This window comes from Mirounga leonina, unplaced genomic scaffold, assembly GCF_011800145.1.
Source record: "Mirounga leonina isolate KUSES-001 unplaced genomic scaffold, KU_Mleo_1.0 Mir_114, whole genome shotgun sequence".
Lineage (NCBI taxonomy): Eukaryota > Metazoa > Chordata > Mammalia > Carnivora > Phocidae > Mirounga > Mirounga leonina.
In genome coordinates, this window is record NW_023270265.1 from 49,100,997 (window position 1) to 49,124,651 (window position 23,655).

The following is a 23,655-nucleotide window of genomic DNA, read 5'->3' on the forward strand; positions in this document are numbered from 1 at the left end:
GGAAATTCAGGTCTTACCGTATGCATCAACAAAGTATTCCATAATGTCCAAAGTTTATCAGCTTTCTAATAAATCAGTTACCTGATTGGAAATCCCCTTTCAAACTACTACCCCAACAAGTTCCCCCTTTCAAAATGATGGCAGGCTTTATAGCCTCACAGTATTTGCACACAGAAACCAACTCCTTGCGAGCTTTAATTTAGAGTTGAAATATATCTTGTTCTTTCTGACAGTCCAGTGTTTGTTCACTGGGATGATTTGGGAAGGTAGCAAAACCAGGCTCCTTGTAGCCTCTTCGTGCATGGCGGTTCCTTCCACCAGCTCCCCTGCTGCTCCGATGGATGGGCTTCAGCAACCATCCTGGCAGCAGGAGAGAGGACGGAGCGGGCCAGACCTGGCGGCCAGACTGCTCTGACCCTGGGCAGAGGCCAACATGACTGGCAAGCCAATAGTGGACCCGTTTAGTCAACTGGCGTCTGGTCATGAGCTAAAGGACATGAGCCTCTAGAAAATACTTGTATTTTTCTAACATTATTCTGTAGTGTTTTCAGATTCGGCAAGTGTATTTCCAAATTATTTTATGGTGAGCAGTTGTATTATTATTTCATTCCTTGACTGCACCATTCAGCGTTGGGTTTCTGTTTCTCCTTTTTCTTTCTTTTTCCTCACAGATGTGGGAGGAGGCCATTGCTCTTGGTAAGGAACTTGCCGAACAGTATGAAAACGAGATGTTTGATTACGAACAACTCAGCGAGTTGCTGGTAGGTCTCCTTTTCTTTCTAGTTAAATGAACACAGGCGATCTACACTTGTCTTTCTGGGCTTTCCCTTTTAGTTTTAACTTGGAGAGTCTCTTCAGGTCTTCTGCGGCCTTGGCCATGGTCCTCCATTTTGTCCAGGAGGAAGGTCTTCATGTATTTGCGGGCTGATTCTGGCCCACAACTACTCACTTTTATTCCCACCTGAGCTCTGGAAACCAGACTCTAAGATTTCTCTGAGCCTCTGTATGTAAACAACCACTGACCCCATGTGTACAGTGCTCTTGACGGCCTAAGAGTCTCTGAGAATTGCTGCTGGATTAAAACTGACCCTGTCTACAAGGGGGGTGCGTGATGGGAGAGTAGCCCAGACCTTTCTCCCGCCATTAATTTAGACCAGAATTCTGCCCTTTTAAGTTCTTCTTTAATGTATGCCAGTATCTAATTGATAACAGTTTTTAAAATAATAAAGACCAGCCATTTAATCATAAGAAAAACCATTTCTATGGCACCTCTTTGGTTATCGAAAACATGGGTAAATCCTACTGGTTACTGAATTTGGCTCTTTTGGTCAGATTCCCTGCTAAACACTGGGAGTGGGTGACAAATTCTATCAAAGCCATGTGGCAAGATGACCAGTATGCCTGTGTCCACACTGCGCCTCCCACCCAGCTGGAATTGCCAAAGCTTGAAGAGCCCACTGGAAGATTCTGGAAGAATGGATGCTCAAATACTCTATTCAAACCTGAAATTTTCTTTCTTCCTTTCAGAAAAAACAGGCTCAGTTTTATGAAAACATCGTCAAAGTGATAAGACCTAAGCCTGACTATTTTGCTGTTGGCTACTACGGACAAGGATTCCCCACGTTCCTTCGGGTAAATTTTGATTCTGTTTAATCTGAGCCAGGATTGTTCCATGGCCAGAGAGCTCCTTCCCATTCTGATGGATGATTTGAACTTTGCATCCGTGGGTCAGAGTCTGAATCCGTGCTCTTCATAGCTCTGTGTGCTTAGCTTAGGGTGTGAAAGAAGGCCTGATAATATTTTCTTTGATTGCATATAAACTTCCCATCTGATTTTCCCTAAACAGAACTGGAGATTTACGTGTGTTTTTTTAAATTGTGGTAAAATACAGATAACATAAAATTTACCATCTTAGCCAGTTTTAAGTGTACAGTTCAGTGGTATTAATATTGTTGTGCAATCATCCATCTCCAGAACTTTTTCATCTCTCCAAACTGTAATTCCGTACCCAGTTAAACAGTTAGGTCTGTATTACCCCACCTCCCAGCCCCTGGCAGCACCATGCTACTTTATGTCTCTAGGAATTTGCCTATTCTCGGTATCTCATAAAGTAAAATCACACGGTGTTTGTCTTTTTGTGTCTGGCCCATTTCCCTCGGCATAGGGTCTTCAAGGTTTATCTGTGTTGGAGCATGTATCTGAATTCCCTTCCTTTTTATGGCTGAATAATATTCTATTATACAGCTATACCACATTTTGTTTATCCATTTCTCCTTCGATGGACGTTTGGGTTGTTTTGGTTATTGTGAATAATACTGCCATGAATGTGTATATTTTTAATTCTATGAGCAATTGTAAGTGGATTTCCATGGCCACATTGCTGGGGATTCTGAATCACGTTCCATCCCTTAGACAGGTGTGTGTTGTTTGACACACAATCGAAGAAATACCGTGATCGTCAGCTGGATGCCCATTCCCTAGCACTCATGAGGCCAGAGGAGAAATCGTGTAAATAAATGCTGTTTGACCTACTAGTAGAATTGTTTAAAGTTTCTCTTGGTTGCCATTGACCAGTGGGTCATGATTTCCTGTCATTTCTTATGACATTTTTTTTTAAGACACATGGTTTTCTCTTATGCTGGGAGACCATGCGGGATTCCTCTGGTTTCCGGGAAGGTGGTCTCTTGCCTAGAACACAGCTGTCTGGGGCAGTTAGATCCAGTCAGGAGGTTTTTCTTGTCCCAGAGTGTGTTCCTTTGGGCCTGGTGGTTCTGATTACACAGAAGACCCTGACAGGATGAGACACCCTTCATGGTGCCACCAGCAGGAAGGACTTACTTGCTGAGGACCCGACATTGTTTATATGACATCTGCAAGCGAGCCTCGCAGGCCTGCTCTGCTCCAGAAGGTGACCTGTTGGTTTATGCACTCCCTCGGGGTCCTGGGTGACTGGGGCATCAGCCCCACCCTGTCACTGCTGGTCGGTCCTCTCCTTGTGCAGCTGTGACAGGACATGCCTAAGACAGCGGTCAGTCAGAAACCCAGATTCTGGAGAACATCTTCTTCCCAAAGAATGAATAGGGACGTTTGGTTATAAATTAGGTTATAAATCTTCCCTTAAATTAGGGAAGATTTTTGAAATTAACTCTATTTTAAATAAAAAACCCAGCTGAAGAATATTAGGAGCTTGGAGTCGGTGTTGTTGAAGGCTTCGATTAATACATATGAATCTGTAGGCGTGTCCCCATGTGTGTCTCTAAGAAACAGAGAGACTGACCCTAAATCGTGGCGGACCTGAGCTGTGCTGAGGCATTACACCCTGTATGTGGCCCTCTGGATGGTGCTGTCACTCACGGCCACTAACCATGGCTCTGCCCTGGCTTCCTAACATGCTGGGGGCAGGGCAGGCACGTTGCAGTCCCCGAGCCAGTTGATGCCTGGCGTCTGCTGGGAGGGCACACATGCCATGTGCTTCAGGGACTGCACCAGGTCATCTCCCCGTCAGAAGGACAAAATGCAAAGTGCAAATGAAGAGTTTCACGGGCTTGATTAATATTGAACTGATGTCCCCACCACACCTGAATAATTTCGTGGGACTATAGCAATATATTTATTGTGCTTCACAGATCACCTGTCAGGGGCCAATCTGACAATGACATTAGCAGTTACAGAAAAGCGGGTGAAGTGTTTGTCTGTTTAATGCCTCTGAGAACTGACTGTCCCTTTTGCTTTGTTTTTCTTTAAGAATTGGTCTCAGTGGGTTGTTTTTTCGTTTTGTTTTGTTTTGCCTTCATGTTAATATTTATGGTGCTTACAAGGAATAAATATCTTTGACTGTATATACATTTCCCCCTTATTTTCACGCTTGAAGGGACTGCTTCAGAATGCAAAATGATAGACATTTCTAGAAAATGTCAGTAGTGTTTTCATCTATAACCCACTAGTGTTTTTCTATTAAAGCCTTTATATACATTTTATTATTATGTCTTCTAGAGTAAAGCATAATAAATGCATGCGAGTTCATAGTAACCTGTTATTCATTAAATCTTCCTGAATTTCTGAAATATTTGGCTTTATGTAGCCTTAAAAGATGCCCACACTGTGTATTTATATTCCTAATTAAGACTACATATTACTTTGGTTTCTGCTTGACATTATTTTTTTAGGGAAAGAGAACATTTTTCTTCCATAATGGGTACTTTAAGACATACCTAAGCACAAAGTGAAAAAAATATTCAATTCTTAAAGTGTTCCTTCTTTAGTGATTTATAGGGACTCAGAATAAGTCAGGGCTAGGGAAGGAAATAAATTGAGTACCACAGGATCTCTCTTTATCTTTTGAAAATTCATTAATTAGACAAATTTTAATTTGACTTCACACTAGTCTCTAGGAGATAAGTGTAAAAATAGCCAGTGGAATGCTATCCTGTCTGGCTGTCTGTCTCTCCTTCTCTCTGGCATCTGGCCGGGGTCATGACAGATAATAGGGCTGCATCTGACTCATGGCCAGCCAGTCTGGGGCCTCTGGCTCAGGGTCCCCTGAAACAACAGATCCCATGAGGAAAAGCATCAGCCTCCAGCCTCCCATTTCTCGGATACTGTGGTGTCTTTTCCTTGTTGCAGTTTTCCTTTAGGATCAGACAGCCCTAGGGTGGGGCGGGCAGGATGTTGGGAGGCAGGGGGTGAAGGCTCGGGAGCCCGCAGTGGCATCATACTACCCATTGCCACCTTTCTGTGATTCAGTAGACAGCTCAGAACACACTGTTGAATCTGTGAAGGTACAGAGACCTGTTATATCTTAGAATCAGAAAATTCCCTAGAGGTACATTTAGGGAGGGACTGTGTCGTACCCAGACAGAAATGGCCTCAACAGGGCAGCCTGTGTAAGGAAGAATGCTCGCCAGCCTGACACCCACCCCAAGGTCACCTCGCCCTCGAAAATCACCCCCCAATGGACTCTCCAACTTGAGATTTATGGAGGTGACAAAGCGTCATTGAAGATGGACAAAATCCAGCCTTTAGAAGGAAAACTCTGATGTTCTACCTGTCACTCACCAGTGGGTAATTCTCCACACAAGGCTGACGTGCGGTGAGGGAAGTCCTGTCATCCCTCTCCGGTCTCTCACCCCCGGGGAGGCCACGGCCCTCACGCCTCTCTCCTTTGGTCTCGACCCCATTCCCTGTGGTTCAGCTCTTCCCTTGGTTGTGTCCTGTCGGAGACGGCTCAGAACGTCATGCTCAGGCTCTGAACGTTGAGGCCCCACCTCAATGTCGTCCTCTCTTAAATTACTCTCAGAGGATGAAAGCTATTTAATTAGGGCCTACCCGAAAAGAAAAACATGGAGACCAGGACCCACTTGCCCTGATGCCTTTACCCTCTCTGGGCACCTCATGCCCCCTAGAAGGTGGACCCCGATCGCTCACTTGGTTCTTCCTGTTTTTTTAATTGATTGTTACTGTTAAGACTGAAATACATCAGTGGACCTCAGTAATGTTGTGTTCAGTGCTTCTTAAATACTATTAACTTATGTGGCTCGTGGCTGTGCCTTCTTGATTAATAATGGCCAGTGCAATTACAAGCTGTTCTTCAATTCAATGACTTCAAACAAAACAAAACAAAACAAAACAAAACAAAACAAAAAACCTCTCAAGCATATTTTGAAGACCAATGCATTTGTATATGCACAGGTCCTGGCCTTCCGCTGTGGTGGTATTTAATGAATGTCATTGTTTCCAGGGGAAAGTTTTCATTTACCGAGGGAAAGAGTATGAACGCAGGGAAGATTTTGAAGCTCGGCTGTTAACTCAGTTCCCGAATGCTGAGAAAATGAAGACAACATCTCCACCAGGCGACGATATTAAAAACTCTCCTGGCCAGTGTATCCTTTCCGACAACCCTATGGAACGTGACACCATCACCATGCTGTGCGCCTGGGTGGGTGGGTGGACCTGGGGGCCCCGTCACGGCTGATGTCCACCCCTCCTGGTGATCCTTAACCCCCTTCGCCCTCAGATATTCAGTGCTTCACCGTAAAGCCCAAACTCGATCTGCCCCCGAAATTTCACAGGCCTGTGTCGGAGCAGATTGTAAGGTAAGCACCCCATTTCTCCTACACACCGTGAGGACGGTGAAGGGCTGTGAGCTAAGAATTTCACTCTTGAAAGGGTGGGTTTTAGCCTTTGATTAGCTTTCCAGATGCTCTTTCTGTTTACTTAGAAGAGCGAGGGAAGCGAATTCTTTGCAGCATCAAAACAGTGAAGGAAGAAGTTAGTGTGTGTTGCTGGATGGCACGAGAGCTATTCCTTTCCTGATGCGGGGAGATGAGGAAAACTCGGGAGGACAGAGGGGGCACTCTGGTCTCCTTGTGACCTTCTTGGCGGTGGGGAGGGTGGGGGTTCCCTGCAGAACTTCTCAGCAGGGCTCCAGCCCAGCCCCAACCCAGCATTTCTGAGTCCCCACACCTGGGGAGGAGGACCAGAGTGTTTGCATGTGTTTCCTGCCGTAAGGCAGGAAAAGGAATCGGGTCATTTGCTTTTTTGGGTGGAGAACCCTTAGACCCCTGCAACACCACGATTATATAACATAGGATTATGAGGCAGATTTTTAGACTCACTGGTCGGCTCTCCGAATTTGAGGGTTTATGCCTCTACATTGAGTTGCCCCTGACCTAGCAATGCTGTAGAGACCGTCTGCTTTAGATGTTTCTTTGATGTCAAGAATTTTCTTTTCTATGTGATCCATGTTCTGGTTAAGAAATTAACCTGTTCCATGGCCTAGTAATGCTCAGAATCTGCTTATTTCATATCCTGAAGTTTGGTGGGTTGTGTTCTTCCTCAAAGTTCACTCTCCTTTCTTTAACCTTTTATCAGCCCTAATGGGAAGTCAGCTAGGACTCTGTTTATTGATGAACGATTGCTTTCACAAGGCACCTGTTTCAAGTTTTGCAACAGTTTGTTTCAGGAAGAGGTGTTAAAGCCAATAGCGAATCGTAGCTGATGCTCGGCGATCTCGCTGTGACGTGGGGAGGCGGCCGACATTTCAGGGCTGAGGAGGAATGAGTCTGCCTCTGGCTTATGTGTGCCACCCACCCCTTCCCCAGGGAAAGAAAGGACACACTTGTCATGTGTGCCACCCTTTGTGGTTACAGACTGCCTTCTGTAGAGCTGAAGCTAAGGTATATAAGGTCTTTATAAAAACAACAAACACATAATTTTTAAAAAATTTAATAAAAACGTTATTGGGTTCTTTTAATAAATTGTTGAATCACTGAATTAAACTGATAAAATAAATGAAGATTTTGAAGTAGTAAACACAGGAGTGGGGGACGCAGGCCTGTTGCTCTCCTTCGCTTCACCTTCTCTCTGCGTGTGCCTGCTTCGCTCTTACTCCGGGTCTCTTCTCCCCTGAGGGTTTGCAGGGACAGGGAAGAGGCAAAAACTCAAGGTAATGTTTCCATCTGCCAGCATCTCTCTCCCGAGGCTGGCGGGGAGAGAAAGCCACAGCTGTCGCTCGGGGTCAAGGCTGGGGATATTTTAAGGGACGCAGGGACCTATCAGGAGGCCAGACCCCACGTCTAAAAGCATATCGGCTGCTTTGGGGTTAAACGTCTAATGATTTGTCTGTCTCTCTACAGTTTTTATAGGGTGAACGAGGTCCAGCGATTTGAATATTCTCGGCCGATCCGCAAGGGAGAGAAAAACCCAGACAATGAATTTGCGGTAAAAAAAACAACAACCAAAAAACCCCCAAAGAACTCTTTTACCACCAACAACACTACCTGTGGAAAACCGGCCTCAGAGGCGACCACAGGGCATATTAGATGCGTTTGTGCCTTGTGTGCAGAAATCCAAATACCAAATCCTAACCCCTTCAACTGTAGTGAAGGGTGAACATCTCATAGAGGATGTCGCTGAGGCCTTAAGGTGCTAGCAGAAGGGGCCAGAGTGCTGAGACCCTGCTTCTTACCCTCCGGGCATACTCGCCTCCTTCCTCACCTTCTCTGAGTTGTCTCCCTCTGGGTCCCGGGCCCCCGAGCACCCTACTGGTGTGTCTAATACAGATAGACACACAGAGGGACCGAGCACTTCAGGGGCTTTCTGCTGATGACAAGCAGCCAGAGGTGAGCAGGGCAGAGACCCAGACACTCACTGTCCAGCGCCTGAATTTCCCTGAGGCTCAGGGCACCAGAGCAGGTGCTCCTGGGCACCACGGGGTCACGGGCCGGGTGAATCTCTGTGATGGAGCCGCCCTATGCCTCAGAGGGTATTGGGCAGCATCCCTGACCCTCTCCCCATTAGACGCCGGTAGCACCTCCCCAGTTGTGACAGCCAACCCAAAAAGGTTATCATACGTTGTCCCCTGCATTAGTCGTAGAAATATTAACGAAAGTTTTTGCAGCTTTTTAAAAAATATACATACAACTGGTTTGATGGTTTCCATTTGCAAAGAATAAATCAATTCTTTGCAATAAAGCACAGTTTTTAAAAATGTTAAAATTTCTCCCTCCTTCTGCCGTGCAAACGTCCTCTGGGAATCCCTAGATAGGCCCGTGTTTCCAGGACCTACTAGCCGCAAGGACCCCCAAGGAGGACCAGCAGCTCTGCTGGGGACTGCATCCCCTTGCCTATAGTCGGGAGGTGTCTGGGGGTGCAGAAGATCAAAGGTGACCTGACCCAGAGTGAAGTTTGGGGCACTTCCAGCCACAGTGCTTCTGTCCAGCCTCCCCTTGAAGCTCTCCGTGTCCTGTAATCTTCTGATCCTCGGGGCGGGGCCTGAGAGTCTCCAGTCACAGTGCTGAAGGCCCTTCCTGCCTCAGCCACCTCCTAGGTGTCTGCTGTGAGCTTGTATTCTGGGAACTGTAGTCGTTCCCACTTCCCACACTGCTTGTCTCAAAACGAAGACCCTATTTCTTGGCTAATGCCAGCATCCCAGGATACCCTACTTGGTAACTGGTCCCTGCGGTGTTGTCTGTAATAGTGCGGGAGGGGACAAGATAGCAGCGCGAAGGGGGCGGCTTTCTGAGCGGTCTCTTGTGGCAACAACATGACCGTTTATATAGCGTCTCTGGACTGTGGGATTTATAGGCAGTTCTTGAATTTCCCTCACACATCTCGCATCCGGCAGCTGTGTATATTCTCATATCATAAAGAAAGAGACGCAAGGAGGTCAAGCAAATTGCCACCGGGGGTGCAGCCATTTGGGGCAGAGCTAAGAATAACCGAGACCCCTGACGTTTGGGGCTGCACTAAGCCTCGGAGGCTGTGCTTCTTCTAAATGGCCCTGAAATCCCCTAATGGCCCCGTTAGGCCCTCGCACTTGGATGAGGCTTTCAGAAGCCACGGGATTTAGTCCTTCCCATGCCTGACAAAGCCTAAAGCTTCCAGATAAGCGTGGGGCTTTTTGCAGCAATGGGAAGCTGGGCTCGGCCCTGTTGCAGGTGGCCTGGCCCTGCAGACGGGACGCTGCGGGGGCTGCCCGGCCAGCCTGAGCACTCAGCGTGGTCGCTCGGCAAGGGGTGAAGCCCTGGGGCCCAGGAGCAGCTGAGGAGGAAGGAGACAGAGAGATAGCGCCTGAGTCAGCCGGCGTTGGTTGTCCAGAAAGCCCTCGGTGGAGCCCAGGGCCCCTGCTCGGGCCGTGTCGGCCTCTGGGGAGACCCTGCAGGTGCGGTCCCAGTGCTCTGAAAGGGTACACTGCTGTTTTCTCTGGCAAGCCCCTGGGGGAGCCTCCTCCTGGGGCAAAAAACTCTAGCTGGGGAGACAGGAGGCCTCGGCCGGGTCCCCTTCCTTCTCCCCTCCGGAGCCTCAGGGGTGGGGGATGGATGCTTCTCTAAGATCCAGTGCGGCTCCCTGGAATTGCTGACAGTCCACTGTGCCCGGACCACTCCCAACACATCTGCACGGCCCAGTGTGACCCGGGACAGGGAGAGGGTGGCCGGAAGCTGACACTGGGCAGGAACAGGTGGGCAAAGAGTCCCCGCTTGCTAGCGCGCCACGGGCTTCCGCACAGCCTGAGGGCGCAGAGGGGGACGCTCACTGGCTTGGAGCCGTTTCCCGCCACACATGGTGTTCTGTTCTATGAAGCATATGGATTATAAAGTGGTATTTTATTGAAAATATGCATCTACATGCTTTTTAATGCTTAGTAAGAAGTCTTGAACAACAGATACTGAAGTGTCTAAGTTACCATCTCTGGGTGGTGGGTGATTTTTCCACATCTTTATTTTCTAATGGGAATAGAGATCCGTTGTGCAAGAAACAAATTGAAGCCTAAAATACTGACTGATCCGTATCAGAATGTGAGCGGTCACTTACAGGAAACCCGGTGTTCCTTAATGCCTTTCCACCTTTGGGCTTCTGTTGAACCCAAAGTCAGGCCAGCAAAGAACTCCTTGGAGTCTCTTCAAACATCTTTTTGCTCAGCGGGAACTTCCCTGGTTTTGACGTATGGAATTCTCCCTGACTCTCCTGTTGTATTTTCTTTGCCACATGCCAGGGAGGCTGGCACCACTGGCCAGCAAAAGCAGGGGACACTGCTGTGTCTCGTGTGACCGTCCGACTCACAGGCAGAGCACGGCATGCAAGGCACGGGACACAAAAGGGCCGCATGCAGCTCCTCCCAGAGAGACCCGTCCTCCTGGAGGACCCGCCTCACAGAGAGTGGCCAGTCCCCGTTAGGGCAGAAGCTGTCCACCTGCTGACATCCTTCTCCTGACGAGTACCATGTGTGTGTTCCCTTTGCAGAACATGTGGATCGAGAGAACCATATACACCACGGCGTACAAATTACCTGGAATTTTAAGGTGGTTTGAGGTCAAATCTGTTTTCATGGTAAGGATCCCCCCACCCCCCGCAGAAGGCATTGTGTTTTCCCCTCTGTTACAGGGTGCGGCGCGCACACTGGGACCCCAGGTCAGACAAGGCTTAACCCATCATCACCCTGCGTGTTCCCTGGGGCATCAACTCTCCCGGTCCACGAATATTGTCGTAGAAATGCTGTGTAATCACAACCAGACTGGCTGACAAGAAAACCAGAATTAAGATTTCCTTTCTTCTCACAAAATATTTAAATCTAGTCATCGCTGTGCTGTTTTGAAAGCTCTTTCTGTTAACTAAATGAAAAGTTTAAGACAAGTTCCAATTTACATACACTTTTTAAGATCTTTCTTCCTGATGCTTTTATTGCCATTTACATGACAAACAACTTGATTAATAGTACTTGCTCATTTCAAGTAAAAATAGCTTGAGAATATACCCTTCACTGGCACTTTTTTAAAGAAATAATGACTCGCATCTCATTAGCTAAACTTTGCTTTGCCTCAATGGTGAGCTATGGGACAGTTTCATCTATGTGAACCGGAGTTGGGCGGCAGATTCTTACTGAATACACAGAAGTATCAGGGAGTGGTATAAAGAGATCTGATTGAAATATGTATGTTGATTCGTGTGTCTCAATGCCTTTTGTGTTCAGCCAGCAGGATCTTATCCAGAGGGGTGGTGCCTCCCATTTAGTTTACAGTGCGTCCCCTTGGAAACTCCTGATTTGGTTCCCGAACCTGCCTGGAACCTCTCTTCCCAGCCCTGTTTCCTCTCTTGTCTGTCATCCATGCCCATCTGAGCTCAGGGCCACATCTGCTCCCCACATCCCAGTGCCCCCTCCTGCTTCTCTGAAGCCCTGGGTCTCTGTGCCTGTCCCTGCCTTGGGCACTTGCGTTCTCTGCTCTGGGAGCGCCCGCTCCATGCCCCCCTAGCACCCAGGCAGCCCCGATAGATGGAGGGCTCAGAAAGTACGTGGCAGGTGGCAGAAATGCAAGCCTTTGCTGGCACCATTTAGAGCTGGTGATGGATGTACGTGTGTGAGAGGGTGGAGTGGGGGGACTTCGAGTAAACAGGCACTAATCTTCCTAATGAGCCTCTGCCCAAAGCCCTCAGTAATCCGGGATTTCGTGAGCCAGCCAGATTTCTAGAGGAAGGAGCTTAAGAGCTCAGAGGTGGAGAGGGGTGAGCCCTGACTTTCTGTGAAGATGTGGTTCTGCCATCGGCACTGTTTGCCATTTGTAACAAACTAAGGGGCTGGAAGCTGAATAATCCCAGAGCGCGGAACCAAGGGCTGCTCTCGACACCCCTCCCCTTGTGCGCGCCTCCTGGGACAGGCCCCCGTGGGATGCCCTGGGGTGGCAGCCAGCCCTCTTGTTGGATGAAAAGAGGAAACTCTCCTTTCTTGAGGCAGATGGGATCAGCAGCAGGGAGTTAGCAGTCAGTTAAAACGGAATACTGCCCTGGAGTGTGGATTTGGTGTAGGTGTGTGCCTGGGATGCTGCGCTCCAGGCTCTGGGCCCGCCAGGGACCTCGTGGGACCACGTGGGAGCAGCAATCCTGCAGTACACGCTGATCGGGCGCGGGGCCAGCCAGGGGCCGGGCGGAGCAGGTGGCTTCCCCCACAGTGACTCCAAGCGTCGCTCTAGAACCTGGGGCCAGCCGTGAGCAGAGTTGTCCATTCTCGAGTCTCTGCTCCCCCTGCTCCCCTTTGCCCGGCAGACAACCCCCAGAGGCTGCAGCAGGAGAAAAGCAGGCTGCTCTGCTTTGTCCCTCGCTACAGACACCCTGGGGTTCCCAGGCACGGGTAGGGACCCCTGCCACCTCCTTTGGGAGGACGGAAAGGATCGTGTGTTGAGATGACCCCTGGACGTGGCTTTGTGGCCCAGCCCAGCATCTATCAGAGTGAGGCCTGGTGGGAAGGGGTTGCTGTTGTTTTAAACCCGGCCATGTTTTCGTGGCACCTTAGGGCTGAGCCAGAGAGGCGTGCCCGGCTGGGCCTTTCAGGGAGCTTTGGGGCCCCAGAGAAAGGAGGGCAGTTGCAGGATGGGTGGTGGTGCCCTGCCTCCTGCACGGGGTCCGGCTGACCAGTGGCAGCCCTTCCGATGAGGCCTGGGAGGTCCATTGGCAGTGGTGACGTGCTCTCCCTGGGTGGTGGAGCTCTTCCTTCATGAGAGAGAGTGTGGTCTCATGTGGGGAGGAGGGCCTTTCCCTGACCAAGCAGGTACAGCAGTCTTACAAAGTGCCTGGGCCTCCAGCCTCAGGGACAGGGATGGATTGCTCCTTAAAATCTTGCCCATTTTTTTTTTTTTTTTTTAGATTTTATTTATTTATTTGATCGGAGAGAGCCAGAGAGCACAAGTGGGGTGGGGGTGGGGGGAATGGCAGAGGGAGAGGGAGAAGCAGGCTCCCCGCCAAGCAGGGAACGCGATACGGGACTGGATCCCAGGATCTCGGGGTCCTCACCTGAGCCGAAGGCAAACGCTTAACCAACTGAGCCGCGCAGGCGTCCAAAATCTTACCCAGTTTATTTATTTATTTATTTTTTAAAAGATTTTATTTATTTATTTGAGACAGAGAGAATGAGAGAGAGAGAGCACATGAGAGGGGGGAGGGTCAGAGGCAGAAGCAGGCTCCCTGCCGAGCAGGGAGTCCGATGTGGGACTCGATCCAGGGACTCCAGGATCATGACCTGAGCCGAAGGCAGTCGCTCAACCAACTGAGCCACCCAGGTGCCCCTCTTACCCAGTTTAAAAGAAGCAGACCACATGTGTATGCATGCACACACACACACACACACACACACCTCAGAGACAGACAGCCTTGCGTTACCCCTTTGGAATTTGCATGTGAGGGCCACACCTATTGGAAATGCACAATGATACTAAAATACCCAGCTGCTCTTGTTTGGGAGATAAGAAACACCCCCGAAAACCCCCCTGGGAAGAAAGGTGCACTGGAGGAATAGGAAGCCTGGCCCCCCTTGGAAATGCTTCTCTTCTGGCAAGGTCCCACGGGCCAGACAATGAACAGGGGGCCCAGGTGCATGGACGCAGCAGATGGCCTGGAGTCACATCTCCTTCCTTGCCCGCAGGTGGAGATCAGCCCCCTGGAGAACGCCATCGAGACCATGCAGCTGACCAACGACAAGATGAACAGCATGGTACGGCAGCACCTGGACGACCCCAGCCTCCCCATCAACCCCCTCTCTATGCTCCTGAATGGCATCGTGGACCCTGCCGTCATGGGAGGCTTCGCGAATTATGAGAAGGCACGTGACATGCCAGTGGTACCGCCCTGTCCTGGGACAGACTGTCTCCAGACATGTATCTTCCAGCCAGAAACTACGCTGGTCTCACTGGCCGATCTCAGCCGGGACTGAGCCAAGGCTGGGACCGCCTAGAGGTGGCTCCTGCCGGCTGCGGAAGGTCAAGGCCCGACCCCGGGCATGGCTCCCCTGGGCATTGTCCCTGCAGGTTGGGCTGACGGAGCTCTGTGGCGCTGCCCTCAGGTGGCTCTGAAGAGTCCTGGGATCATGAAAGGCCAAGAGATACAGTTGTAGTGAAAGACAAAAGAATTAGAACATTTGGGATAGGTAGGCATGCTGGGTACGGGGAGCAGGCCAGCTGGTCTCCCCGGAAAATCTCTTAGTGGGAAGGGGCAGAAGTGGAAGGACGTGGGTGTGGTCTAGGCCAGGGGTCTGCGCTCCGGTCTGCTCTCTGGTTTTGATACCAAGTTTGGAACTCGGCCGCGACCATTCATTACTTAGTGTCTGTGGCTGTTTTCCTGATAGAACAAAGGCAACATTGAAGCCCTTCACAGAAAAGCTTGCTGAGCCCCTGTCCAGACAGGGTAAGAGCTGAGGTGGAGAGCAGGCCAGGAGGAGTCATTGCCCTGGACTGAGAGATCGCTCTCCGTTGTAAGCCGCCTTCAGGTGTAGGACTGGCCCGGGGCGGGGTGCGGGGTGGGAGTCAGGGCGTGTGAGCCACCAGGGAGCTGCCACCCAGTGGACTGAGTCATCCAGGTCAGCTGTGGCTTTGCTGGATTCCAAGGACAGAGGTGCCGCCCTAAATGCCCCTCCTGGCTGCCCATTCACTCCATCTGTTGTGTTTGAGCTAACCAGACCTTTAGCCCTGAGTGCTGGGGAGGGTCCATCCCCTAGGGGTGGGTCTGTTTTACACATGGCTCTATCCCCGGGTCTGGTGCACAGTCAGTGTGCAGAAATGGTGCTGGGGAAGCAGTGTACTGAGGGGCCCTTCCTGTCTCCACCAGGCCTTCTTTACAGAGCGGTACCTGCAGGAGCACCCAGAGGCCCATGAAAAGATTGAGAAGCTCAAGGACCTCATTGCGTGGCAGGTAGGTGTGAGATGGCAGCCTTGCAGGCCTCGAGCGGGGAGGCTAGACCCACATCCGAGGCAAGACCCGCGTCCGAGGCTAGACCCTCGTCCGAGGCTAGACCCGCGCCCGAGGCTAGACCCGCGCCCGAGGCTAGACCCGCGCCCGAGGCTAGACCCACATCCGAGGCTACACCCACGTCCGCCTGGGCCATCTCAGCATGCATGCCGGCCGGCACGGGGGCCTGGGACGTCCGCCACAGTGCATGTAGCCACGTGTGTCCCCAGATGAACCACCCCCACTGCCGTGATTAACTCAGCTCCTTGGCTGTGGTCATGAAGTTGCACACACAGGATGTCCTCTCTTGCCAATGAGCCTGGTCTGTCTCTGCCGGCAGGTCTCTGTCTGGTATTGACAAGATCAGAGGCAAGGTGAGAACTGTGATGTCTTCGAGAGCCTGGCTCTAGCCTGTCGTGGGAAAGGCGCTCATGTCAGTGCCATCCGTGTGGGAGGCGTTGGTGGGCCACGGCAGAGCGCCCCGTCCCCCCACGTTCTCCCTGGTGGTGGCCAGGGTTGGGGGCATCCACATCTGTGTTTTCCCAGCTGTAATTCTGTGTATTATGGTGTGTCTATAGTCGTGCTCCTGAGGCCGCTGAGTCTTCCCTTAGAGGGACGTGCTGTTAGAAGGACATGGTCCGGAGGGCGTCTCGTGTCCAGTTGGAAGTGACTTGTTTAGTTCACATGGTCTGCGTCTTAGAGCCTCTGTGAGCCTGGTGGTGGAGGGGACATCAAGACCTGGTTCTCCTGGAGCTCTGCCTAACCTGCTCTGTCCTGAGGACAGCTCACTGTTTTGGGCTTTGTTTTCTCGTGTGGGAGGGGAGGAGGGTGCTGTCTGATCTAATCCCCACACAGAGAGCTGAGGGAGGTGGAGGCCGGGGTCACCCTGTGCCTGGCGGTAGCGTACCCCAGGCCATTCCGCTGAGCCAGGGGGTCCCAGGCTGCCACTGGGGCCCTGACGTAGGTGAGGCTGTTCCTCTGAAGAGACACTTTGACCCTGGCCTTCCCAGAGCCTCACCCCAGTGGCTTCTCCATTATCAACAGCACGTTGACCAGTGTGACCTGGTAGGGTGGAGGGGGCTGAACTTTGGTTTCAAGCCCACTTCCAATCTATGTATATTCCGTGGTACTAAGATAGACATAACATAAAATGTAACATCGTAACCAATTTGGAGTTCCGATCAGGGGCATTAAGCACGTTCACATTGTTGTGTGACCATCCCCTCCATGCATCTCCAGAACCTTCCCGTCTTGCCAAAAATCTCTGCACCAACTCTCCACTCTCCCCACCCTTGGAAACCACCATTCCACCGTCTGTCTCTGTGAACTTGATCGTCCCAGGTACTTCACATAAGTAGAGTCATATGGCTTTTGTGCCTGGTTTATTTCGCTGAGTACAGCATCTTCAGGGTTCATCCGTGTTGTAGCCCGGGTCAGAATTTCCTTCCTTTTTGGGCTAAATAATATTCCATTGTGTGGATGGACCACACTTTGTTTGTCCATTCATCCATCTGTGGACACTTAGGTTCCTTCCACTGCTTGTCTGCGAACATGGCCGCACACGTGTCTGTTCATTTTCCTGCTTTCAGTTCTTTTGGGCGTATTCCCAGAAGTGGGATTTCTGGATCCAACAGTAATTCTATTTTTTAATCTTTTGAGGAGCCACATCCTCCACCTCCTTGTCAACACTTGTCAGTTTCTGGTTTTGTTTTGCTTTGGTTTTTTTACAATCGCCGTCCTCCTGGGTGTGACTTGGCCACAAATCTCTAGACATCTGTTTGCATTAGAATTATTCTGTGATAACAAACCCTGGGGGCTGGCTCAGTGGCCAAGGACGGTTCTCCGCCTGGAATGTAAGCCTCATGTAGACCGTCTCCCTCTGTTTCCAAAAAGAGAGAGAGTTTAAAAGTCTGAATGATTCCATTTTAGATGTAGAAACCAAAGGGTACAAAATTCCAACTCCATTGAAGGCTATAAAATCATTGCCACACAAAAACTAGTTTGGTCTGCAAAAGTTGTATTGATTTTTTTTTTTTTCTTGTAAGCTTTTACAGCAAATTGGATTTTAAGAGTTTCAAGTCCTACAGAGGAAAATAATTTGTTCCCCAGAGAGAACTTTATGTCAGCGCTATGTCCATCACCCCTAATAACTATATTAAAGGATGAATTTTAAAGCAGCTCACAGGAAAGCTGAAAGAATCCATTTTCTAGCAACTTCATTAAATCAAGGAGTGATGAAAAATACATATTCAAAACATTACCTGTGATTTCCCTTTCATTTGCAAATGTTTGCAAACCCATATTTTAGTATCAGTGATTGAGTCATATGGTCATTAAAAATAAGTTTGGGGTTATCAGGATGCTGTCTTCTGTTTTCGTTTGTTAGTTTGTTTGGTTTGGTTTTTTCTGGAAACTGCATCAGGGCAGAGTGAGGTTTCCTCTGGGGAATCCCAAGGACTTGTTGGCAGAGTTTCCATCACTGATATGCAATAAGCACATTTCAATGCTGAAATCGTTTGTGAAGGCGGGTTGTTAAGTCCCAGGCAGCTCTTGGCTCTGCTCTTGCCATCCCCAAACCAGGACGGTGCTGACCTGCTCCAGCTGGGAGCCCGTGGCTGCAGTCGCATGGGGCCCCCTCTAGTCTTACAGCGGACACCAGCTCCGACTGAGCTCCAGCCCCTTCCTCAAAGGCACGGCTCCATCCTTCCCCAAATGCAGCTATTTTATTGAGCATCCCCACCAATGCCCAAAAGATGAATCTGTACAGACTCCTACCACACTGCTGTGTTGTGTGCATATCTCTCTTTTGAAACGCACAGAGATAAAAGACAAAACTCACTCGTCATCCCCAGCTGATGCAGGCATGACCGTTGTCCTCGGGGTTGGTGTGCCTGGAGCGCTGAGCAGTGCCTCCTAATGTTCTGTGCTGCTGGTAGCTCATGCATTTGTGCAGGGAACCCACAGGAGCGAATTTCACATGCATCACCGCTGTTCAGGAGGGTGTCTTTGGAGAGCAGGCTGCGTGCTCATTTTGAACAACCCAAGGTGTGACTTTGGGGATGTCCTCTCCCCTCTCCTTGCTCTGGGCAACTTTTAAGAAATGCAGATTCCTGGGATCTACCCCAGAGCAAATCAGGGCTCCAGGGTGGGGTTCAGGAACCTGCCTGGGAGATTCTGATGCTCATCCAGGTTGGAACCCACTGAACCACAGAGTCCCCAGAGATCACTTCAGGCCTCGTTCCATGGCTCGTGTTTGTATGTTAAGCACCCAATATGTTGGAGTGTTTACACAGAGCATCTTTTCATGCAGAGCTGTGGCTCAGCCCCAGTCAGACGTAGAACAGAGGCCAGATCCCATCCTAAAAGAAGGTTGTATCTGACAATGTCAGGGACCTGTTGAAGTGGTCAATTCTCATACCCCCTAAATTTCACCTGCCAAATTGCAGTTCACGCAGCCCCAGGGACTTAAACCAAATGGTCTTAACTTTAGTCCAGCAAGTAGCTTCTTTGAGGTCAAAGAATCTGGCCAATGAAGGCTTTTAATCAAACCAACAAAAAAAAGGAGAGACATTTAGACTGCATTTTGTATATTTGGAAAAAGGTCCATTCTAAATGCTTGCAAGATCTCAAGTGGCTGTGTCTCAACCTTGAGACAACCCCCCCATACTGGCCTCTGTACCCAAATAGATCCAACACGTTTACCATCCCACCAAAAGTTGTCCCCAGCCTGCCTGTGCCGTGCCCCAGGGCAGAACTCAGGAAGCAAAAGGATTAATGTGAGCATTTTCTACTGTTGAACCTGACCACACTGCGGCTAGCTCTGGGGAAGCTGCCATCTGCAAGAGTAATTCATACGGAATATTAAAACATCTCATCCATTGTGAAGGCTCACCTGCATGCACCCTGTCCTTTAGGCAGTAACTGGCCGCAAAGGGATGCCTGGCCCAAACCTTGGGGGTAGGCCCAACTGTCAGCGAAACAAGCTTTGTGCCCGTGCAGCCCGAGGGCAGGCTGGGTGGGCTGTGACATGGGAGCCCTCACTTCTTTCGTCTTTCCCTGGAGACCACAAGAGGCAACAGCTGCGTGCTCTAAATGGCAACCAAATACATTTTATGCATTGATTCATCTTGGTAAGATTTCTCGGATTTGTTCACATGAAATTCAATTGTGTACTTTTATCCTGCTTCCTAATAAATCTGCTCATTTAGGTTGGTGTTCTGTCATATTAGGGAAATCTGTTTTTAATCAGTATTTTGATTTAATTATAAATTATTAAGAGGAAGCCTCTTAGCTTGATTGCACTGAAGAATGTCAAACTCTTGGTCCAAGCGCTGGGGGAAAGCAGAAGCTGGGGAAAGAAAGCCCTCCTTGGAACCCCCTCCAGCCCCCAACAGCAGTGATGCTAGAGGGTCTCTGGGGCTGGGGAATGAAAACGTCTCCCTGCGACGCTTTTAAAGGTCAGCTCCATCTCCGCGCTTGGGAGTGAAGTGTTGGCATGGATATTTCGTGACAGCAGTGTTGGCAGAGAAATGATTATTTTTAGTTTTAAGGAAGAATAAATTTGGTTTTCCTTTCCAAATAAGAAGATCCTTCAGGACTATAGATCACACGTAATTAGATTTTTAAGTTTTAGAATAGGGTTCTCAATTGCCTAGAGAGGCAATATTCTGGGCTAAAAAAGAAAAAAAAAATCTTTGCACTGTGACACGACCCTTTGCTAATAGATCAAGTTACAGCTAAACAGATTCAAACTGCAGTTCTTCCCCAATTCACGAGGAAAGCACAGATGAGTCTATTCTAGGATTGGTCGGCCAATGGGAGTCAGGCAAGGTACTGAGTGGCCGTCGTGCGCTGAGCACTGCACGAGACGTGTCCAATTTAAAACACAAACGATTGTAATTTGAACATTTTGGTCGTTGGGGGTCATGTGCCTGCTGATGACTTTGATTCACGGTTTGATTTGGAAACAAAGCAGTTGGATTTTGCACACAGTGCCACTTTCTGCCTGGTGTGCGTGGCTCTCTCTAGACCATTAACCAGGAAATAAGGAGTGTTGACTGCTACGTTTTTCAGATTCCGTTTTTGGCTGAAGGGATCAGGATTCACGGAGACAAAGTCACAGAAGCACTGAGGCCATTTCATGAGAGAATGGAAGCCTGTTTCAAACAGCTAAAGGAAAAAGTGGAAAAGCAATATGGTGTCCGAACCATGGTAAGTGGGTAGCCTTGCAGAAGGGGAGATGGGTGTCTGCGTTCAATTGTCCAACTGTGACAGGCTCACAGGCAGGGTGAGTAAGATGTATGTGTGACGCCTACTGGGGAAGTGGGATTTGAAGGACCTCGGCCCCCTCAGAAGTCCATCGTCAATAAGCCAGCAAGCTCCTTTCAATAATTGGAAGTGTCAGGGTGAGTAAGCGTTCATGAGTTTGCTTGATCACCAAACGCCCTGCTCACCTGCTGTGAACACAGTCTATCCTTAATGTGGTGGGGCAACAGAAAAACCACCCAGAGGCCCATGGGACTCAACTTCGGCTGGCCGTAGAGGCCACACCTCCAGCCATACACCACATACAGAGGGTTAGGTAACACACAGGGCACCAGAACTCATGATGTCCTAAGGCAGAGCTGGAGCCTAAGTCCAGTCCAAAGTCAAAGTCATTGGAGAGAGTCGCTATGGTTTACTGAGATCTGAAATTGTTAGCAAAGACTTACGTCTTAAAGGAGTGGTCATTGGTCTGGGCCAAGAAAGGTAAGCTGGAGACAGTCGGGGAGGAGGTGGGGAGGAAGGGTTCACCCAGCAAAGGCTGGGAGGCCAGAATTCAAATGGCAGGCCGGAGGCCGTGCAGACGTAGACATGTCTTGGAAAGAAGAGAAATCATAGGAAAAGCCGGAAAGGTGCCCAGCCTCCAAGAGCCTGGATTGGCGCGGTGTGGGCAGGAGGCTTTGCTCTGGATGAAGGGCAGAACTGGGCTTTTGCCAAGAGTTTGTGGAAGTTTCTGAGTGGGGGCTGGGATCAAGATCGTGATAAAAGTGTGGCTTGTGATATGTAATGAGGCAAAGTATCTGGCAGTGTGAGCCCTGTGGTCTCTGGGAGCCTTGGTGGTTCCTAACTTTGACTGTCCCTGGACTCTGGAAATGTCAGACACAGCAGATGACTCAAGGCCCCCTTTCCCTGTTGTTTGGAGGGAAGCAACAGTGTGACAAAAAGAGGCAGTGAGGCTTCCGATCTAGAATCCCAGCCCTTGGCATGAAGGGGGTGAGGGCGCCCAAGGTTTCCACCTTCCTGCAAACCAAAGGCGTGCTGTAGAAGGTACTCTGCTTCTCACATCGCACGACACTTTTCTGTCCTTCCTGAAGAACCAGGTGTCCAGTGTAGGGCACCATTTTGGGTCCTTTTTCGGCCCAATTCCATCTGTCTGCCATTCTCTACAGTTCTCTGTTGCTCTTGCTGTTGAACTCACTTCTTTTTTTTCACACATTTAGCTCCCTTAGCAAACACTAATTTAGTGCTTACCATATGCCAGGGACCTTTCCAAGTGTTTTGCAAATAGGAACTGGCTTCTCCACTTAACACTACGAAGGAGGCACTGTGGTCATCCTCATTGTATAGATGGGGGAAAGGGGATGCAAGGTCACGCCGGCCACTGATGGAGTTTGAAGCCCAACGGTCTGCCTCCCAGTCTGTGCTTTTAGCCACTATCCTTAGTTTACACGGCAGAGCTTCTCCTTCTCTTGTGAGAGACTGAGAGTCCCCCCGGAAAGGGGCTCCTTTGGCTCTGATTCCACTCCATGCTGACCCAGCCTGCCCACCCTTGCCCGCTGTGGCCGGACTCTGGTGCAGCAGTGCATCCCCAGCAGGTGTGAACCTGGCAAAGCCAAGAGAACGCAACCTCTGGGCTCTGGTCTGAAAACTCAGCGCGTGGGGACCCAGGGCGGCCAACCCAGCGGGAGCTGCTCGCAGGGACCAGGCTTGGGGGCCGGGGTGCCCTCCTGCCGGCTACACTGGAGGACCCCTCGTGCCGGGCAGAACCCTTGAGGAGTGCTTGATCGCTTCGGGTCTTGCAACTCATTGCAGTCAGAGTCGAGTGGCAAGAATTTCAGGGTGCGTCGTCATGAGTCTCTTCCCAAGACTTACACCACTCTTAAGTCTTTCTAAGAAACAAACACGTGTGAGATCTTAAGAGTTTTTATACTGAAAAGTGAAAGGCTTCCTCTTTTACCACTCACATAACTTGTATTTCAAAATGACAGAAACCTGTCTGGCTCACCACACATCCTTCCTATTCCGTTCTCTGCTGGGGTTCATTACGTCTGTGCGGGCTTGCTGCTGGGCCCAGGGGAGAAGGAAGGCCAGGGCAGGAGGCAGGCCTGTTGCGTAGGGGGCGGGGGTGTCCCCCTCCTCCAGGACAGGTTTCCCCTGTTCCGACGCAGCCATCTTTGGCCAGAGATGAGCGGTGTCCACCACATCCTGAGACACGTCATGCCCACCAAACTGCCCACCTCTCTCTAGGGGCAGCCTGGGCAGCACCGCACCCAAGCCCAGCTAGGGGCTGGTCAGGCTTATTGGGATCGAGGAATAGAATCAAGGGTGCATTTCCTCCCCTTGGATGCTTTCTTTGCTGGAGCTGCCTTCCTGAGTCCTCCATCCTGGGACCCGAGTGGCAGGCTCTGCAGCTTGCCTCCCTTGAGCAGATAGAGAGACAGGCAGATGCCCCTGTCATGCTCTGAGAAAAGCGGCAATAAAAAGCAGTCTGGTATGAGCCTTTCCTGTCTTATCTACTCTGAAAACTTGCAAGCATCTCAGAATACTTGGAAAGGCAATATAGTATCATCCTGTTTGAAAAAAAAAATGGATTTAAAAATAAAAACCCCATAGAAGAGACATAAACCATTTTGTCAATTTTTCTGATCCAGCCAAAGCCGTAGATAGAAGACTTGGACACCCTCTGACTTCTTAATCCACAGGCGGCTCCTCCAGACCCCTGCTCCCTCCCCACTGGCCCTCACCTTGCCTATGCTGGGGCTCTAGGGGGCCGCCGCTCCCAGGACAAAAGCTCACAGCGCCACTTCTCCAGATGCATAGGGAGTGAGGAGTGCAGGCGCTGGGGTCCCTGAGAAGGGGGCCACGAGCACCTGCTGTGTCTTCCAGAAAAGAAATGTACCTGCTTCTCACCCTACCCCATAAAACACTGGTCGCTGCAATTAAATTCAGCCCTGCTCACCCCACCCCTGATACACAGGCAGTAGGCACGTATGGGGGTCAAGGGGAGGCATTTGGGCTCAGCTGGAAGACAAGGACACCAAACCTGTCAGAGCTTTTGAGCAGGGCCGGGCTCGCTTCTGGTAAGAGAGCCAAAATGAGTGTTTGCTTCAAGCCATAATAATGACAACAGCAAGGACGATGGGAGCTACCTTCAGAGTGTGCCAAGGCCAGTGGGCTCCAGCTGCCCAT

General features: G+C 50.1%; 1 protein-coding gene across 3 annotated transcripts in view; it reads left to right on the top strand.

Moving 5' to 3' along the window:
• The window catches only part of DOCK1 (dedicator of cytokinesis 1), a 488,408-nt gene that overhangs the window by 449,682 nt on the left and 15,071 nt on the right, over positions 1-23,655 (top strand). For all 3 annotated transcript variants that reach the window (XM_034986026.1, XM_034986046.1, XM_034986035.1), the window contains exons 39-47: positions 672-761; positions 1,528-1,632; positions 5,738-5,879; positions 6,014-6,092; positions 7,635-7,719; positions 10,741-10,827; positions 13,907-14,083; positions 15,085-15,168; positions 20,278-20,415. In XM_034986026.1, coding sequence (XP_034841917.1) covers positions 672-761; positions 1,528-1,632; positions 5,738-5,879; positions 6,014-6,092; positions 7,635-7,719; positions 10,741-10,827; positions 13,907-14,083; positions 15,085-15,168; positions 20,278-20,415 — 987 coding nt within the window. The remainder of the gene's footprint in view (positions 1-671; positions 762-1,527; positions 1,633-5,737; positions 5,880-6,013; positions 6,093-7,634; positions 7,720-10,740; positions 10,828-13,906; positions 14,084-15,084; positions 15,169-20,277; positions 20,416-23,655) is intronic.